This window comes from Lethenteron reissneri, chromosome 15, assembly GCF_015708825.2.
Source record: "Lethenteron reissneri isolate LAM-NWPU_2019-01 chromosome 15, ASM1570882v1, whole genome shotgun sequence".
NCBI lineage: Eukaryota > Metazoa > Chordata > Hyperoartia > Petromyzontiformes > Petromyzontidae > Lethenteron > Lethenteron reissneri.
The window spans coordinates 10603460-10623199 of NC_083793.1; the positions used below are offsets into that span (position 1 = coordinate 10603460).

General features: G+C 48.9%; 1 protein-coding gene across 7 annotated transcripts in view; it reads left to right on the forward strand.

Annotated features, from left to right (window-relative positions):
* The window catches only part of COL7A1 (collagen type VII alpha 1 chain), a 274004-nt gene that overhangs the window by 84257 nt on the left and 170007 nt on the right, over positions 1 to 19740 (forward strand). For all 7 annotated transcript variants that reach the window (XM_061552025.1, XM_061552030.1, XM_061552024.1 and 4 more), the window contains exons 39-56: positions 2346 to 2390; positions 4245 to 4280; positions 5160 to 5195; positions 5423 to 5455; positions 6632 to 6703; positions 7690 to 7749; positions 9204 to 9239; positions 9390 to 9470; positions 9732 to 9767; positions 10655 to 10699; positions 10993 to 11064; positions 12909 to 12953; positions 13089 to 13124; positions 14248 to 14289; positions 15335 to 15415; positions 15856 to 15891; positions 16619 to 16654; positions 18143 to 18223. In XM_061552025.1, coding sequence (XP_061408009.1) covers positions 2346 to 2390; positions 4245 to 4280; positions 5160 to 5195; positions 5423 to 5455; positions 6632 to 6703; positions 7690 to 7749; positions 9204 to 9239; positions 9390 to 9470; positions 9732 to 9767; positions 10655 to 10699; positions 10993 to 11064; positions 12909 to 12953; positions 13089 to 13124; positions 14248 to 14289; positions 15335 to 15415; positions 15856 to 15891; positions 16619 to 16654; positions 18143 to 18223 — 909 coding nt within the window. The remainder of the gene's footprint in view (positions 1 to 2345; positions 2391 to 4244; positions 4281 to 5159; positions 5196 to 5422; positions 5456 to 6631; positions 6704 to 7689; positions 7750 to 9203; positions 9240 to 9389; positions 9471 to 9731; positions 9768 to 10654; positions 10700 to 10992; positions 11065 to 12908; positions 12954 to 13088; positions 13125 to 14247; positions 14290 to 15334; positions 15416 to 15855; positions 15892 to 16618; positions 16655 to 18142; positions 18224 to 19740) is intronic.

The window sequence follows — 19740 nt, forward strand, 5'->3', positions numbered from 1 at the left end:
TTATCCACACTAGGGGGAGTGCCACCTCTTGCCCTGTGCCCCGAGATGTTCTTCAAATAGCAATCAAACTGACGAATAATAAGTATAACCCGTAAAAACAAAGTTTTTCACTCTAAATCCTTTATATGCGTGGCGGATAGAGTCCTCTCGTCCTCTGGCTTGAGATGGCTGCCACCTATGGGTCAGATGATTGTCTGCAGTATTAAACAATTGGTAATTAAATATAATATTTTTGTCCTATAAAGTGTAAAATTTTGGAAAAAAAATTTCACGAACATTAATTGTCACGCACAACGAGTCTGTGTGGAAAATGTCAACTCGATTGGATCATGGGAAGTGGGTTAAAAAACGACCGAAAGATTTACACGGTCGTAAGCAAGCAAGCAAGCACGCAAGCAAGCGAACTTAATATAAAGGATTTAAAAAGACCTCGGTAGCCATACAATTCCAAAGCAAGTGAAACAATCAAAATCAGTTTCTCTACCCTCTCTGCGTTGAACAAGGGACAATGTCTGAATCTTCCGCCTGCGCTATAGTTTACATTATACGGCAGTGTTAATGGTGAATCGGCATTGGCCATGATCACTCCACTGCTGGATGAAGAACTCCCCAAGCCGTCACCATCGCGCTCACAATCCTGCAATGTATTGATCTACATAGCACCTGCACATGAGCTGCGTTACGGCAGTGGTCTTTAATTTATGGCGAGTGAAAAAAAACTTAACTCGATTGTGTGCGGTCAGAATCTAAATATTTATTTATACTGGAGGAATCCGATGAGCTATAAAGCTCGTATTCACCGATGTTCATTGGCCACTGGTGACCGGACTAAAGGCATCAACCTTGGCTTGAGAACCCGGTTTCACCTTCAGCGGCTGCCTGGATTTGAACCCAAGATCTCAAACGCTGCCACGCAGACTGAAGGCCCCTCACGGATCATGAGGGTTCAGCGATGATGAGCAAAGCTGACAAAAAGCCAGCTTTCAAATTAGAGCCGCATCGTTTGTTTATTTATAACCAGGTGAGATTACGTCGCAACGGAGATTGAGAATTAAGACTTGCTTTCATTAAGCTTGTACATGCCGTCGAGCCTTGGAGCACTGCGCAGCACGCAGTTGCAGCACGTATCCCACCGTAATCATCGTCAACCGCCGCTGCGGAGATTATAAGCCACGTAATAACTAAGCGGACATAATTTATCTCGACATTAAATTTAAAAAAGATGTTCTTGGTTACACCTCCAATCGGCCACACAGCCTTGTGAGTGTGCGTATTTGCAGCAGCATTGAGCTTATTCCGAACAAACTCTGGGCCAGCGTTGGCATTCGGTGTGTCCCATCAGCAGAGTGGAGCTTGCTTAAATCGATGCTGGTGAACTGCCCAGTGTTTAAAGGCCAGGACCATTTCCGTTGGAAATTGGTCCTAGTTCAACGGGAAACTCAGCAAGACATCACGCGTAATAGACATAATAAACATCGAGCATCGTCGTGGAGAATATATGTAAACCAAATACATAAACAGGCAATACGCCTATATTGTTGTCTCTCCACGTAGAGAAATAAAAGTAGTAAAATCACAGGTGCGGGAGGCTGAAAAAAGAACGAACCAGACTCGGTGCGCGAATGGCAACAATGATCATATCCGTAAATGACGATTCAAATAGTGCAGGCCGGAAAAAATAAAAGTGTTTTCAAGTATCACGCAGACAAGTGTAGAGAGTGCTACGCAATTGTGTTTTATCCGTTAAAAAACATCGGCAGGTCCGGCAGAAATGCACTCCGGCCCTCTTGTCTTGTTGGTTTCGAGAGGAGAAGTACAACGAGGAACTGATGCATGACACGAGGGGCCGTCCATAAATGACGTCACGCACCTGGGGGGGGGGGGGGGGTCAGACATTTGTAACGACGTGTGACGAGGGGGGAGGGGTTGAGAAATGTGACATCACATCAAAATGCGCAACTTTAAATAAATATAGACAACACGTTCTACTTAATTAAATCGACTTTTTAATAAATGTTTTCTCCTACAACATCAGAGTGCAGCGCCACAATAAACACGCACTACAATGACAATAGTTTAAAGCGATTTGAAGCATGTTTTATTTTCTAAATGGAAATATGGTTTTGGCGATGGGGGGGGTAGTGCTTTGTGACGTCATATTTGAGGGGGGGTCTGACTTTGTGACGCCGTGTGACGAGGGGGGGGGGGTCAAAAATTGTTTAAAATCGCGTGACGTCATTTATGGACGGCCCCTAAGGGTTGCGATCGCAATGAGACCCAGGGGACCGGAGGGACGTAGACGCCAAACCGGTGGTCGTTGACGACGCTGCTCTGTGTTCTCGCAGGGTGTCGCTGGCTCGCCGGGGCCTCTCGGGCCGCAGGGGGTTCCCGTGAGTTGTCTTGACGAGCACCGAGACACACAGACACACACTCAGAGAGACACACAGAGGGACACACAGATAGACACAGTGATAACACACAGAGAGACAGTGAGTGATAACACACAGAGACACACAGGCACGGAATGACAATACACAGAGACACACTCAGAGAGACACACAGCGGGACACAGTGATAACACACAGAGAGACAGAGAGACAGAGTGATAACACAGAGAGACACACAGAGGGACACAGTGATAACACACAGAGAGACAGAGTGATAACACAGAGAGACACACAGAGACACACAGGCACGGAATGACAACACACAGAGACACACTCAGAGAGACACACAGAGGGACACAGTGATAACACACAGAGAGACAGAGTGATAACACAGAGAGACACACAGAGACACACAGGCACGGAATGACAACACACAGAGACACACTCAGAGAGACACACAGAGGGACACAGTGATAACACACAGAGAGACAGAGTGATAACACAGAGAGACACACAGAGGGACACAGTGATAACACACAGAGAGACAGAGTGATAACACAGAGAGACACACAGAGAGACACAGGCACGGAATGACAACACACAGAGACACACTCAGAGAGACACACAGAGGGACACAGTGATAACACACAGAGAGACAGAGAGTGATAACACAGAGAGACACACAGAGATACACAGTGATAACACACAGAGACACACTCAGAGAGACACACAGAGGGACACAGTGATAACACACAGAGACACAGAGAGTGATAACACACAGAGACACACAGGCACGGAATGACAACACACAGAGACACACTCAGAGATACACACAGAGGAACACAGTGATAACACACAGAGAGACAGAGAGTGATAACACACAGAGACACACAGGCACGGAATGATAAAACACACAGAGACACACTCAGAGAGACACACAGAGGGACACAGTGATAACACACAGAGAGACACAGTGATAACACACAGAGACACAGGCACGGAATGACAACACACAGAGACACACTCAGAGAGACACACAGAGAGACACAGTAATAACACACAGAGACACAGAGAGTGATAACACAGAGAGACACACACAAAGACACAGAGACCGCAATAACACACAGAGACACGGACACAGAATGATAACACACGGACACACACACAGAAACACACAGTGATAACACACAGAGACAAAGACAATACAGACAAAGATCCCCCGTATAGCCTTAACAGACTGTTGGAGCACAAGAGCTGTTAGCGAGCACCTCTGAATGCCGGCACAGCACATGAGGGCGTGCATGTCCAACACCACACCCGGCCGCCTTTGTCTCCCGAGTGCTAATGTTTACACTGCACTAGGTGCTCATTTGAGACGTATTTAAATTTAGGGGAGGCCCAGGACAGGACATTTACCAATACTCGGGTCGCCGAGTTCGTAGCAAAGTGCACTGACCACTATACTACTGCTCCCCCAAAAACACACACACATTGCATACCTGTCAGCCCATATGGTTTACCCGTATTCTTCTACAGGGGCATTTTTTGGTGTCTATTTGTGTGTGTTTCTCCCTTGTGTGATGGGACTTTGTGGGATGAACGTTGAGATTTATAAGGGCATGGGGTGACCAATAAGTTCGGAATTGGTCTGTAATAAGGTAGGGCACTGACAAGGGGTTGACAGGTATGCATATGCTTAAACATTCATTTACACGCGCAAGCAAATAGAGTAAAGTGTATACACCTGGTGATGTGTTTCCCACCATACCCACCACACATAGCTCTCTCTTTTCGCGTGCAAATTCGCTTATGTGTTCACATGTGTGTGTGAATGTGTCTGTCCTCTCTGCACTTTAGGGCCTTCAAGGGCCACCTGGACCCAGAGGAGAGAAGGTGAGGCACGTCGCAAGGTCACATGACGTGTGGGCTCCACGTCCTGTGTATCGATGGCGCGCTGGCCTGTGTTGGCCTCAATATGCTCTTCTTCCGTTCATAGCAGCAGATTACAGATGTCATTTTATAATTTGTTATCCACTTAATCGTTTGTTCAGATGCAGAGTGGATCTCGTCCGTTGCTCCTTTGAATGAGTGAAGACAGCAGGGAGTGTTTACGATGCGGTCAATCTTTTGAGATTCGTGGCCGCATTCGCAGACCGCCGAATTATTTCATGCGCCATTTGTGCATCAGGCGGCCGCATCGGCCGTGCCCGGTCCCGATTCAGTTGATGGTCAACCATTGGCGGCTGGGAAGGTTGAAATCGGGAGGTTCGAAGGTCGGGTCCTGTATGAGAGATGTTTAATTTTAACGTCGGCCGCAGTCAGGACTTGCTTGTATCTCTCGCCTTCATTTGTATTTGGGGAGTGGAGTGAGGCTGCTCTACGGTGTAAACGAGTGTTTGTTCCCCCGAATATTCCATGAATGTCCTCCTTGGCAAGGAATATGTGTTCCCCACTGCTTTTTGTATCCCTGGTTTAGGGATACGAGTTTGGTTTAGGTTTTTGGGGTTAGGGTTTGAGGTTAAAATGTAGGTGCTTTATTGGTTAGGACTAAACATTGTACGGGAAATTGAAACACAATGAAAGCAAACTCAGCAACAATTTCACAAATGTGTTCGAAAAATGGTTGTAAGATCACGGCTTTAGTTAAAACTTTATGCCTGTGTGAGGACACTCCGGTCATCCGATGGGAGAGGCGATGCTACATTGGCCCGAACTTTGTCCGATCATTCGTCCGGTCGTTTGTCTCGCATGATGCCAACTTTGTCTTCACAGGGCGAGCTGGGACCCAGGGGCCTGGACGGAGAAAGTGTGAGTATCGTGACAGAAGAGAGGTGGCCATTTTCCCCTTGAATAGCGGCTGATTGATTTATCGATTTGGTTGATGTTTGTCGTTTGGATAAAAGAAAAACTCGAGATTCAAAAGTAGGAGTAGGGTGCGAGCGATTCACCACTAATCCGCAAAATTGTTCCACTTTCCAAAATTGCTTTCCTTGAGAGGACTTGACCTGACCTGTGTTTTTGTCTGTTTACATCAGATCAAGGGCTCATCCGGGCCTCCAGGACTAAAGGTGAGGAAGATAAGTGAGGGTTTTTTCTGAAACAGGATTGCCTCTCCACCGCACTTGTGTGTGTGTATGACTTAAAATGCACATAGCCTGGCACAGGCACTGTGGTGACGTCACCACCACGTAGTGACGATTAGCGATTATTGTTATTATGACAATTATCTGAACCAGTCCTGGGCTTCCCCTAGGTTGATTCAGCCTCAAATGGCTAACCATCGAATTTTGGCTAACCATGGAACAAAGACGGTCACTGTATTGCGCGCTTTCAGATGTTCTTCTGCAGCACGTCTGGAACACTCTTCATTCAGATATTAAGAAGCCACTGGAGCTACGTACTTTTAAATCATCGAGATTGAAAACTAACTTCTTTAGAACTGCATATTGTGCTTAGTGTATTGTCCTTCCCCCGCACCTCTAATTATCACGGTTGGCTACATACAGTGCAAAAGAAGTTCAACATACATACACACATTCATGTTAAGATCACCACGAGGTAGACCAAATGCGGTCGGGGTTGGTGCTGGCCACCCACCCCCTCGTGTGCCGCGTCACCCTTCATAGGTGCTGCAAGCTAACAGCTCTTGCCCCAACATTCTGTTAACATACTCTGTGGTTTTTTCGGTAAAGTCACGTAGGTAAAAAATATAAAATAAATTAAAAATGAAAAAAATAAATGAAATCACGACGTTTCAGGTGCAACACAAGCGTCCTTCTTTAGGTGGGGACAACATAGCAAAAGCACACACACGTTTATGCTTATATTTTTTACCTACGTGACTTAACCGAAAAAAACAAAGAGCATGGATCCTTGCTGTCACGAAAACTTCAAATCTAGAGTCTGTTAACATGTCTATATATGGGGGGGGGATCTTTGTCTACGTGTATATTATATGCATATGAATCTATATTAATGAAATGATCTGGTCATCATTTACTTGTAGTTCTCCTGTGGGTTTTCTGGTTTATACCACGTGTCATGTGGCACGATGTCCGACGGTTCGCTTCACGAACCGGGAACTTCTTGAGCAGCTTTCCCCTTCGCGTCGAACGTCGCTCCGAACACTGCACAGTTCAACCGTGATACCAACTGACCGAAGCGGCAGTTTCATTTGTCTTGTGTCAACCGCATCCTCTGGGCAGTCTCGGCTCACCCCGCTTGCGTGACGCTGTCGTTGCCAGGGAGACAGAGGACCCCCTGGACCACACGGCCCCAGTGGCGAGTCGGGCGAGGCCGGGCAAAAGGGCGACAAGGTGAACGATCTTCGCTGTCGTCGCTCGACGAAGGAATCAGTTACTTGGGCCGCTGGGAGCGGTGGCAACATTGCCGTGACAGAGGGATGAGTTTTGGAATTTAAACATCTTGGATTTCTGATTGTTAAGGCAAATGTTGTGTCATTTTTTCTTCCGTGCAAACTAAAGTGACGTCCTCGGATGCCACGGGACGCCACTTTTGGTGGGGGAAAGTGCAGATGTGCCGTCAATGTGACGTCATTTCCTGTGACGTCATGCTTTTTGGATCAAACCAAAACTGCATTTGATATCCAGGCCCGATTTCCTGATTTGACCTAAAAATCGCGACAGCTTGTGGAGACCTTCATCCAGCAGTGAATTGATCATGGCTGCTGCTGCTTATGGTGGTGCTGCTGATGAGGATGATGACCTCCACTTCATTATTACCAACTGCTGAATAAATAAAGAGCCTTACAATAGCGCCTGAATGCATTAGCCAGATTGTTTTGAGAAGCCCACATCCTACTATTGGAAGCAGTGCAAGTCACCGTGCGAGCCAAGCCAAGAGCAACAGAAGTGGAAGCTGTGGGTTTCACGGGCAGTGATGCTTGTTGCAGAAGTTCGTGGTTCGAGACCTGCGACCACCCTGGTTAATACTGCGATGGGTGTATGAACCAAAAATGCGAGCGTGCGGTCTGTCTTCACAGCAGAAGTTAAATATCTCGTTGCTTTATTAGATAAAGAGTAGACCACGCGTGCTGCCATCATGGTCTGAATTCGAAAGAATTACCTGAAATTTACCTAATTGGGTAAAACTATAAAACACTCGGCAACATTGCCCCCTCCTGGCAGACTATACACGTCTGTGAAGCATGGTCCCTGCGTGATGGCCTTAAGCTTTAAGAATGGCGGGAGTAGCAAATGCATTGATTATTCATATTATTTATCTTCTCGTGCCGACGTTGCTGCCACCCTCTCCCCCCTGTCATCCGTGTCCTGTGCTGCAGGGCAGCTTGGGAGCCGGGCTGCCTGGCGGTGCCGGCGCCAAGGGAGAACCCGGAGATCGGGTGAGCTGAGCCCACAACCCACGGTTACCACCTGTCATGGTTTCCCCAGGATTCTCCTCTTGCCGAGGAGGCAGCTGCCGTCCTGAAATATCTGTGTCCTCCTACGTCATTAAAAGTCCTGGCTTTTGTTCGTTGCACAATAATAACAGCACTCCCCTCAAAGCAGTGCGTTCACATGTAGCTCTCCCTTACGCTGCTGTGAAATCTTCTTCCCATGATAACACCGCGTTCGGACTCTCCAGGCCCGTTGTCTCAAAACTAGACTCGCCGATTTGTGAGGTGGTGGTGGTGTTGATGGCGGTGTTGGTGGCGGTGAGGTGTCGGACAACCACAGGGGTGTTGGAGCTGTTATGAAAGCGGCACGGAATTGTGGGTAGAGCCGCTGATGTTGGTGCCAAAGGCCACCGATTTGTCCAGCCAGGAATCTGTAATTGCTAAGGATATAGCCAAGGCATAATATCTGCCAGAAGAGTCCACAATGTTCCGGGAATTGTGTTGGTAATAATGGCGAGTTCACCATTCTAATTTGTATTGACCTGCTCTGTGTATTTTAGAAATACAAGGTACAATGATATAGGATTACTCTGGATATAAGTATATTGTCCTGCACCATCATGGTAGTGCCTTACGCCAGTAATCCCTACTCCAAGCCAACGTAGCGGCCTTCAGGAAAATCTCGAATGATAAGTGGATCCCCAGATGTAGAGCAGAGTGCTGATAACATTGCATGGCTGCTCCAAAAGCTCGTGTGTGTATGTACGTACACGCACGCGCGCATGTACGTACACACACACACAGTAGTGTAGGGGTGGTTGGCATGGGCCCTGGTTCGAGGGATGCAATGGGGCCCTCCGCTGGTCCCCCTGGGAGCTCGTGATTTCATGAGATCAATGGGATCTCTCAACCAAGTTCAAGGTTCTGTCTTGAAAAATAAAATGAATATAAATTGAAACATGACAGTTTATAACGGTAAAACATGTTTTGCTTGGGGATAGTGGAACCTTAGCCAAGTCGGCATGAAGAGTTGTTAAAATTATTTATTTTAAAACACTTTTTTCGTCATTGAATCATTGCAAAAATGCACGCATAAAATAGCGAGTTATTTCCTAAAAATGTTTTTATATCAATCTTTCCAACTTTGTAAGATAATACAGAACAGTTTTACCAACAGATGGAGTGCGAGGGTGGGGGGGTTGGCTAAAATTATTAGTTTTTAATAAAATTCCTCCGACTGTGGAAGCAGTAGGGAAAGGGTACGGGAGACGGAGCCATGTGGGGACCAGTGTTGTGCCCAACCAGCCCTGCGCCGTTCTTGGGCCACCAAACCGCCTTCTCGATGGTGGTGGTGGTGGTGGAAACGTAGCATAACGGAGGAATGCCTCTCCGATGACATCTCTCAATTCCGCCGTTTGCCCTGCTCGAGCTGCCCTCTCCCGTTGCTCTCGTTTTCTCAGGGCCCCAACGGACCGCTGGGCCGGCCAGGTGACAAGGTAAGAACAGCAGCAGATATTTTTGCAAATAAAATCAAAACCGTCGAGCCGTGGCAGCCTTAATATGCGCTCACACACAGCGCTTGCCCCAACTGCCTGTGTAGCCCATTTGGGGGATCTATCTGTGCGTGTGTGTGTGTGTGCGCGCAGGGTGATCCAGGAGCCAAGGGCGATGCCGGAGAGCCAGGCCGCCCAGGGGCTCCAGGTCCTGCCGGGCTCCGAGGGAAAGACGTGAGTGCTCAGTGCCAATTTGCCACCCCCGAGTGCACCCGGAGGATGGCAGACAGTCTCGGATATATCAGGTGCCGTAGGATTTCACCTGCAAGGTGACCAGATGGCAGTGTCGCATTGGATTCTTGAATCTATTTGTGTGGAGCTTTGAGTGTTAACCCCTCATCAAGCGGCATCTGGCTTCGGGGCCTTGTCCTCGGGAGCCGACCTGTGGGTGTCTGTGGGCGTTACATTATTTATTTATTTGTTTCTCCCTTGCAGGGTGAAAAAGGAGACGTGGGTTCTCCCGGAGCGAAGGTGAGCGTCACGTTGGTTGTCGCCAGGGATTCATTTCACCCCACTTTGCCTGGCACCGGCAAAATCATAAAATATGTCCACGCATGGCGCACCACATCCATCATTCTTCTCGCTTACGACTGCGGCTACCACAATTCCCGTGCCATCAACTTGAGTCTACCAGCGCACCGGGAAAACATTCATTGATAAATTAAGCCCTGATTATTGGCCCCTCCCACCTGTTCTTCTTCCCTCCCACTCTCTTTGTGGGCCGGGCTGTTAGTCTGTGGGCATTAGGTTCTGGGTTGATGCTGTTGTGCCTGGCGGGGTCTGTCGCGGTCGGTGAAACAGAGGGATCTAGTGGACCGCCGCATGCTACCCGCGTGCCCGCATGCATCTGCGTTTGCCTGTCCATGCGTGGGTTCAAAAAGATGTTGGTTGTTTGATGTGAATGTGATCTTGTGTCTTGATAGGGTGAAGGGGAGATGAGGCCGATGAGCACGAGGCGTGCGCGTGTGTGTGGGTGAACTGCTCTGTGTATGTGTATTTATGTGTGGTCGCCATCAGCACTTGCCTCCAACAGTCTGTTTTTTTTTGCATGAATTAATGGGGAGTGGAAGTGTAGTGGTTGGCGCAGTACACTACGAAACCGGCGACCCGAGTTAGATTCCTGCTCACGGTCAACTATTGTTGGCCTCAAATGAGTACCTGGTGTGGTGTGGAAACATCACCACTGGGGAGACAAAGGTCGCCGGGCGTGATGTTGGTCACCCACCCCCTCATGTGCCATGCCAGCCTTGCATTGGATCCTCGCTAACAGCACTTGACCTAACAGTCTGTTCAGGCGATATGGGGGAATCTTTGTTTTTCTACGTGTGTGTGGGTGCGTGTCTGTGTGTGTACGACAGGGAGATGCTGGTCCTGACGGAGACTCTGGACCCAGAGGGATCCGGGTAAGGCACCTCCCACTCCGCCTCCCTGCCCCTTCGCCATTCATTGGGTCCTCGCCTAGAAAGGCCTCGCAGCTCACCGGCGTTGGTTGAAGCAAGCTGATGAGACAATGGATGTCAAAAACGGTCCAGAAGTCTGCTGGTATCAAACCAGCGGAGAAGGCTGCGTGGCCAATGAGATTTCTAAAAATATACATATATGCTTGGAGAGACAAATATTGGAAGGAGGCATATTTATATTTTTCCCACTCCTGGCTCATGTCATCGTTTACACAACGTTGTGTTTGTCTATGAAGGGTCCGCCAGGGCTCAACGGTGCCCCCGGAGCGAAAGGGGACAAGGGGGAGCTGGGGTTGCTTGGACGCGACGTAAGCACTCGCTCGCATCCCCCTCGTCTCCCTACATCCCCTGCGTTCATTCTCGCACAGTCACTCGCTCACTCGCACACTCGCACAGTCACACGCTCACCCGCACAATCGCACATTCGCACAATCACAACACTCACTTGTACACTCCCAAAGTCACACACTCACTTGTACACTCGCACACTCACTTGCATGTTCACACACTCACTTGCATGTTCACACACTCACTAGCTTGTGCATTTTGTACACTCACACTCCCTTGTGCACTTACATGCTTGCAAACTTGCTTCTGTGCGCGTTCGTTCATTTCTATGTTCGTAGGCCGACTTGTAAGTGCGCACGCTCGCACACTCTTTTGTACGCCTGCAAGCTCGCACGCTTGCTTGACAAGCCGCGCACTCGTGCGCTCGCACGTTCACACAGCCCCTATGACGTCGTGCACGCTGCCCTTTGATCTCCAATCCCTGGTGGCCTTTTCACATCCAGTGTCGCTGCCGACAGGATGCCCTTTCCTTGATCTCCTCTCTACCTTTGTTTCGTCCCGGGCTGGATAAACACCCTGCTGCTCTACTATGATTGTCTACTTTCCATAGCATGTGTGCGTGCACACGCAAGTATAAGCACTGCGTACGGATATGCGTATGTATGTAAGTGCTCGCTAACAGCACTTGCCCCAACCATCTGTTGAGGCTATACTGGGGATATTTGTATTTGTCAGTGTTGTGTGGGGGACAGGAGTGTAGTTGTTAGTGCGCTGTGCTACGAACCAGGCGACCTGAGTTCTATTCCCGCTAATGGTCACCAATGACAAGTATCTGAATCGGTCCTGGCCTCCCCTAGGTCGACTTAGCCTTAAATGAACACCTGGTTCCGATGTGTACACATCACCACTCGGGGAAAAAAGGTGGCCATGCATGGTGCTGGCCACCCACCCCCTCGTGTGCTGTGCCGGCCTTCATAGGTGGTTGCTCACAGCATTTATCCCAAAAGTCTGTTGGTGGTGCAGTGATTGGCGTATAGCTCTATGAACCTGGCGAACTTGAGTTTGACTCCTTAACATCATTGCTGATTTATAGTGGAAACTATTCAACCCCCACACCCTATGTATTGACTCGGCCTTAAAATGCCTACCTATTACCTGGCCACTGAGTTCACACATGCTTACACAAAATCCACTTGCTCCAACACTTTGTTATATTGTGTCTTTCCTTGTAGCATTTTGCCCACTGCTTGATAACACCACTGGCATGGGTTGGGTTCCTCGTCACGCTGATCAGTCGCACGTGTGCGCTTATCTATTATCAGAACATTGCTTTGGCCCTTGCTCTCTATTAACTTCGTCTGATATTGGGTACCCGAGTGCATTGTGTAAAAAATTGTACCGAGGATATAAGCATAGCCACGTATGTATGGTGCTGGCTACATGTCTTGTGCCGACCTCAACAGGTGGTATCAAACGACACTTAACTCCCGTGATCTGTAAGGCTAAGCTCGGAACTTTGTGTGTTTTCCTTTCCGTGCATGTGTGTGTGTGTAGGGGAGCGGTAGTGTCGCGGTTAGCACGCTGTGCTACGATTCCGGCGACATGGGTTCGATTCTCGCTCACGGCCAACACCAGTGACGATTATCTGAACCAGTTCTGGGTCTCCCCTAGGTCGACTCAGCCTCCAATGAGTACCTGGTGCGGTGTGTAAACATCGCCACTGGGGAGACAAACGCAGTCGGGCATGGTCCTGGCCACCCACTCCCATGTGTGCAGTTCTGGCCTTCATAGGTGCTCTCTAACAGCACTTGCCCCTACAGTCTGTTAAGGCTACACGGGGGATCTTTGTCTTTGTCGTGTGCAGGGGACTGATGGCCAGGCGGGGACAAAGGGTGCCAAAGGAGAGATGGTACCACTGTCGCACTCCCACATACTGAATCATCACACAGATTTAATTAACTCTTGACCCATAGTAATGTATGCTAATTGTCAACTGCCTCATGAGTTTCATTCATGGTAATAAACGTGTGTGTTTTTTTCCCAGGGAGACACAGGAATTCCAGGCCCACCAGGGAAAATTGTAAGTTTGAAATCTAGTTTCTGTTGTTGCCTTTGTTTTGTTCTAATCGTACTGTCGGTGGCCACGCCATGAAACTTGAAACTCTCGCAGAGCAAAGCATCGCCCAGTTGTAGAGAATTGCCCATGGAAGGAGGTATCGCAGAACTACTTCTGAGACAGTATTTGATGATGATGCTGCTGCTGCGTTGGGAGTGGTGCAAAAGGACAATGAAGAAATAAATAAAAATTCAACACATTTGCCAATAACACTGTGGCCTCGATAGATAATTTATATAATAGGTGAAGCTTTGGGAAATGGCACTTCCTCAAATCAGTTTTTAATGTGTCATGAAGCAGGGCCCTTGCCCAAAACGTTGCCTGATGTTTTTGACAAATATGTTGACTTTTTTTATTCTGAGACACTCTTCACGGTGACCTCTGCTCCACACTCGAGGGTACTGGATTTTTCCCATAATGCCCTGTACCAAGAAATGTTCTTTACATGGCAATCTCGGTTGGCTACGTACGATGCGAAAGAAGTTCAACATACTCAAACTGATCGTTGTAATCTTCGGTGCTGGAAATTAGCCAATTTAAACAAAACATTTTTGTTTATGCGTTGGTGTTTTATTTGGACTGTCGTTGGTGACACTTGAGGGGAACCCGTTTGGAATCGGGATTGGTTGAAGCCTACACTCGCTGCCCACATCTCCACAGTGCCGACTCATATCTTGAGTGACGTTGCAGTTTGATCAGTTTCATGAGCTCTGAACCTCTATCAACTCGTGAATCCTTAAAACTATTAACATTTGAACTTGTGATCTTGAAATCTGTGAACTCACACACTTTTTAACTTGTGACCTTGTCAACCGAAATACCATGAACTTTATATTCTTGGTTCTTTCGGTAAAGTCACGTAGAAGGGAAATAATAAAATAATATTAATATAAAACAATAAAAATCTCACGACGTTTCGACTACAACACAAGCAATCCAAACGCCATGATAATTTTTATTGTTTAATATTTATATTACTTTATTATTTCTCTTCTACGTGACTTTACCGAAAGAACCAAGAATATGAATCCCTGCAGTCACGAAAGCTTTAAATCAACCATGAACTTTGTGAACCTTTGTGCCGCAGGTGGAAATCGAGAAAACAGTCGCTGGAGAAAAGGGCGAGAAGGTGGGCGAGAGCACTGCCCTTGTGGGCCTCTCACCTCATAGACCCTCACAGACCTCGCATCCACCCCTCTCACCTCATCATGCCCTCACAGACTTCACATTCACCCCTCTCTCACTTCATCGGTGCGAGCTCTGAGTTGACAAAATGACACTGGCTAATCGCACCACTGACTTGTTTAAGTCATTCGCTGCGTGACTTGCTTGCGCATTATAGATCGGACTTATCATTATTATTTCCATTGTCGAGTGAGCAGGACATGCATTTAGAATGATGTTGTCATCGCCTTTGTTTTCTCTGGTCCGTGACAAGATGCACTTCGTTTAATTTAATTCCTTGCACCAGGGCCCATGCCACCCCACTACATACGAATTATAATGTTCATGTTATATATATATATTTATCCCAGTTTTATTCTAATTTTGTCATTTGGCCATCGTGTCATGAGACAAAAAGGAATGCACATTTATCCGTTTGAAAATTAGCATTTTGGTCGTACAATGGCGCCGGATGATGGCGTCATCACAGAACTACTTCTTGAAGCTGCTTTAACATGTTCATGTTCATCGCACGTTGATCAAACCAAAATGTTTAACTTTTCAGAGCTGAAGAATAGAAAAACATGGGGCTTATTTTGTAGAGTCATTGGTGACCGGGTTGAGACCATAGACTCACTGCGCTTGAGAGCCGAGATTTATCACAAGCGGCTGAAATCCGGATTTGAACCCGAAATCTTGGCAGTGCCGGCTCGGTGCTCTGACCCCTTGCACTTTTTCTACTGTACATCTGGAGCCGTGTCGGGGCCACGCCGAGCCGGCCCAGCACGGCACACGCCTGCTTGTTTTTCCACTGCAGAACCGTCGGAGTGTTCCTGAAGAATGTTTCAACACGATAGCGCATTCGTTAAATGTCAAATTATTACAGTCGCACGCACCGAAGGAGTCGAGACGCTTGTAGACGATAAGGTGACGCGGTGATGCCGTGTTCTTTTATAACGTTTCCCGACGTGTGTCCATGTGACCGTGTGTCTGTGCGTCCGTGCGTACAGGGAGACCTCGGGGACCCTGGCGAGGACGGCATTAATGGAGCCAAGGGGGACCGGGGATCAGCGGGGCCCGTGGGAGACCGGGTAACCCCCCCGCCCCCCCCCCCTGCCTCCCCCGCCGCCCCGACCCCCCCCCCCCCGCCCCCCTCCTCTCCCCTTAACCGACGCCGACGCAACACTGCGAGTTGAAAAGCCGAACGCGAGAAACCAAGACGAGGGCCCATTTTCGAAGTGTCACAGTGCGGCCACTTTCACAGTGGCGTGACATCACTTAGGGTTTCGTGGTGGTGCTGCAGTGTGGCTGCCCCGACGTGTGTTCGGGTTGTAGCGCGAATTGTTCGGCACGACGTCCCTATGCTTCCGCTCCAGCTGCTCAAGATGCCCCGAAAATGCGAAGCGAAATGTCAGACTTCAAGTCGAACAGCACGCCGGTACAAGCTGAAAGGACATTGGAGAAGTTTAGGCGGAAATAAGTTTAATAAGCTCTCTTTAGCATCTTTATCTCTTGTTTCTCTCTTCACCAGGGCCCTGAAGGACCTCCTGGGCCTCCAGGAACAAGGGTAAAGTTCTGTCGCACGAACGCACGCACCCTCGTACACGCACACACTCACATATGCACACACACCAAAACGCACTCACCCTCGTACACGCGCACACTCACATACGCACACACCAAAATGCACGCACACACTCATCCAGAGCCGCACACACATACACACGCACGCAGACACAAACTATAAAGTCACGTAAAGTGAGGGGTGTTCTGACAGACAAAAACTTGATAATCCACAAATGCTATTTTTGCAGAAGGGTTGGGTTTAGTCAAAAGCGAATGTATTAAGCGTAAGACATAAGCTAATGTATTTCAACATGCCATCCATCTGTGGGTACATGATAAAATAACAAGGAAGAAAAATCAGGCACATGCATGGACCCTTGAACAATTCATAGCATACATTTGTCCCTGTAAATATCTACTTACCAATATTAACTTGAACTCTCCAAGCCGTGCAACGAGATGACGTCGTGTGCCGTGTGACATGTGACGTCACGCATACTGATGTCATAGCCTAGAAACCAAACTCATGCAGGCCATGCTGCACTAACTCGGTGAATTTACACACCTCACTGCGCACCCGTGCCAGGATTGATTATTATTTGGTGTATGCAATGGATTCACGTGACCTCTGCAGCCACTGGCAGCACTACGGCGTGTGTTGCGTTGTTCGCTCCTCGCGTGTTCCTTCTAACGGTGCGCTGCTCGCCTTGTCGGCGCTCGTCCACCAGGGCGACTCGGGAGAGCGAGGATCCCCTGGGGAAAAGGTACTTGTATGTGCTTGCATGTGCATGCGTGTCCACGGATGTGTGTCTGTGTTGTGGGGAGCGGTAGTGTAGCCGTTATCGCGCTGCTCTCCAAACCTGGCGACCCGGGTTCGATTCCCGCTCACGGCCAACATCCGTGACGATTATGTGAACCGGTCCTGGGCCTCCCTGAGTACCTGGTGTGATTTGTAAACATCGCCACTAGGGAGACAAAGGCGGCCGGGCATGGTGTTGGCCACCCACCCCCTCGTGTGCCGTGCCAGCCTTCATTGGTGCTCGCTAACAGCACTTGCCCCTACAGTCTGTTAAGGCTATACGGGGGATCTTTATCTTTGTCTGTGTTGTGCATGGGGAGTACCAGTGCAACAGTTAGCGCACTGCGCTACGAACCGGGCGACCGGAGCTCGATTGCCGCTCACGGCCCAACACCAATGACGATCATCTACATCGTTCCTGGGCCTCCTCTAGGTCGACTCGGCCTATAATGAGTACCTGGTGTCATGTGTAAACATCGCCACGGGGTAGACAAAGGCGGCCGGGCGTGGTGCTGGCCACTCACCCCCTCGTGTGCCGTGCCGGCCTTCATAGGCGCACTCGCACCAGGATAACGAGCACAGATCAGCAGTCTCCCGGTCTTTGCGGAAGGCCTGAATTGATGTGACGTGATCGCCGTCGTTCTCCGTGTGCGAAGATCATGCTGCCGACGGTCTCGTGTGTCGCGGCTGCGGCTGTGCCGTCCGATGCGTGAACGGGTTTGCCTCCCACATCGGTTGCACCGGTAGCTTGGTGTTTGAGGAAGGTGGTTGCCTGCCGAGACTCAAATGGTTGACGAAGTTGTCTTCTTTCTTGTCTCGTGGAGCGACGTGGTTTCTCAAATTTAGCTACGTTGTGTATCAAAATAAAACTCGCACCAACAACAACAACAGCGACAACGTGGCCTGGGGATGGTCGGTGCAGCCAGTGCGGCACGAATGAATGGCAGTGCTTCCTCATACTCTTTATGTCATCATCATCACGGTTCATGGGCAGATAGCCCGTAGGCGTCCACTGCACATTTCGTTATTTTCAACATGTCTCTGTCTTGTGCCAGTGTGCTCAAGCAGTGCCGCATTTTTCAGGCGCCAATCTCTTTATGTCGTCGTCAAGCCACTCTCTGTGAGGTCTTCGTCTCTTTCGGGTTCCTTAATTTTTTTAACGCAATTTTAATTTTCCTGTTGTTATCCATCCTATGTATGTGTCCAAATAGTGCCAGTTTCCTTCTCATCACTGCCTGCATCAGATCTTCTTCTATGTGCAAGCTATTTCTTACTACTACGTAGGGGTATTAATATTGTAATATATAAATATGTTAAATATCCCACACAGCATGATGGGACGTACGATGCAGTGCGAGCCCTGGAGAGTTGGGGGGGGGGGGAGGACGCGTGGCACCGACCCGGCGATGTTGAGTTGTTCCCCGTGTTTGACCCGTGCCGCTTCTGGCGACAGGGAGAGAGAGGAGCGCCCGGCGTGGACGGCAGGAACGGAATTGACGGGAAGGACGGGCTGCCTGGGCCTCCCGGAACCAGGGTGAGTGTACCAGCGAGCTCGCTTGGAGACGAGCGACGTACGGGCAGACGGGCGAGCGAGCGGGCGGGCGAGCGGACGGGCGGGCGGGTGGACACAGCGGCGTAGCAGCTTGCGAGCGTGCAGGCGGTGCAGCTGCACTAGGGCCTATGGGCCAGGGTGGGGGGGGTGCCAAGGTGCTGGGCGGGAGGTGGAAGCCAACAGACAAATAGACAAACAGGCAAAGAAGCAGACAGGGATATAGACTTAACCGAGACAGATGCTGAGTTTAGACACAGACATAATAATAAAGATATCCGTGTGTAAATTCAAGATGTGTATGTTTAAATGTAACCACTTGTCTATACTTTGCACCCACTGGATTTTAGTGATTTGCGCACTCTTGGCTCGCCAAATATGAATATTGAACATTGTAATTGTTGCGATGAAAAATATACTTTAAAGTTTGCATGTTAATTTTCACGTCAACATTTGCAGTGAAACAAAATTACAGCTTGTGCAACGGCAGGTTAAATAAATGATGCGGGGTCAATGGGAGGTGAAGTACGTACAATTGCCATTGATGCCATTCTTACAACACAAAGACTCTCGTGTGAGCTGAACAGAACGTCTCCAACTTGAGTCTACTGGAGAGCTGGCTGACGGGTATAAACCCCGGGCAGTGACCGGCAATGACTTTCACATAGAACCGAACACCACAGAACTGTTGTGTCTTGGGGCTGTCGAGAGGTTCAAGATGGTGTGTTGGGGGGTCAAAGGTTGTGGGGTCTATGAGAGGTTGAAGATGGTGTGTTGGGAGGTCAAAGGTTGTGGGGTCTATGAGAGGTTGAAGATGGTGTGCTGGGAGGTCAAAGGTTGTGGGGTCTATGAGAGGTTGAAGATGGTGTGTTGGGAGGTCAAAGGTTGTGGGGTCTATGAGAGGTTGAAGATGGTGTGTTGGCAGGTCAAAGGTTGTGGGGTCTATGAGAGGTTGAAGATGGTGTGCTGGGAGGTCAAAGGTTGTGGGGTCTATGAGAGGTTGATGATGGTGTGTTGGGAGGTCAAAGGTTGTGGGGTCTATGAGAGGTTGAAGATGGTGTGTTGGGAGGTCAAAGGTTGTGGGGTCTATGAGAGGTTGAAGATGGTGTGTTGGCAGGTCAAAGGTTGTGGGGTCTATGAGAGGTTGAAGATGGTGTGCTGGGAGGTCAAAGGTTGTGGGGTCTATGAGAGGTTGAAGATGGTGTGTTGGGAGGTCAAAGGTTGTGGGGTCTATGAGAGGTTGAAGATGGTGTGTTGGCAGGTCAAAGGTTGTGGGGTCTATGAGAGGTTGAAGATGGTGTGTTGGCAGGTCAAAGGTTGTGGGGTCTATGAGAGGTTGAAGATGGTGTGTTGGCAGGTCAAAGGTTGTGGGGTCTATGAGAGGTTGAAGATGGTGTGTTGGCAGGTCAAAGGTTGTGGGGTCTATGAGAGGTTCAAGATGGTGTGTTGGCAGGTCAAAGGTTGTGGGGTCTATGAGAGGTTCAAGATGGTGTGTTGGCAGG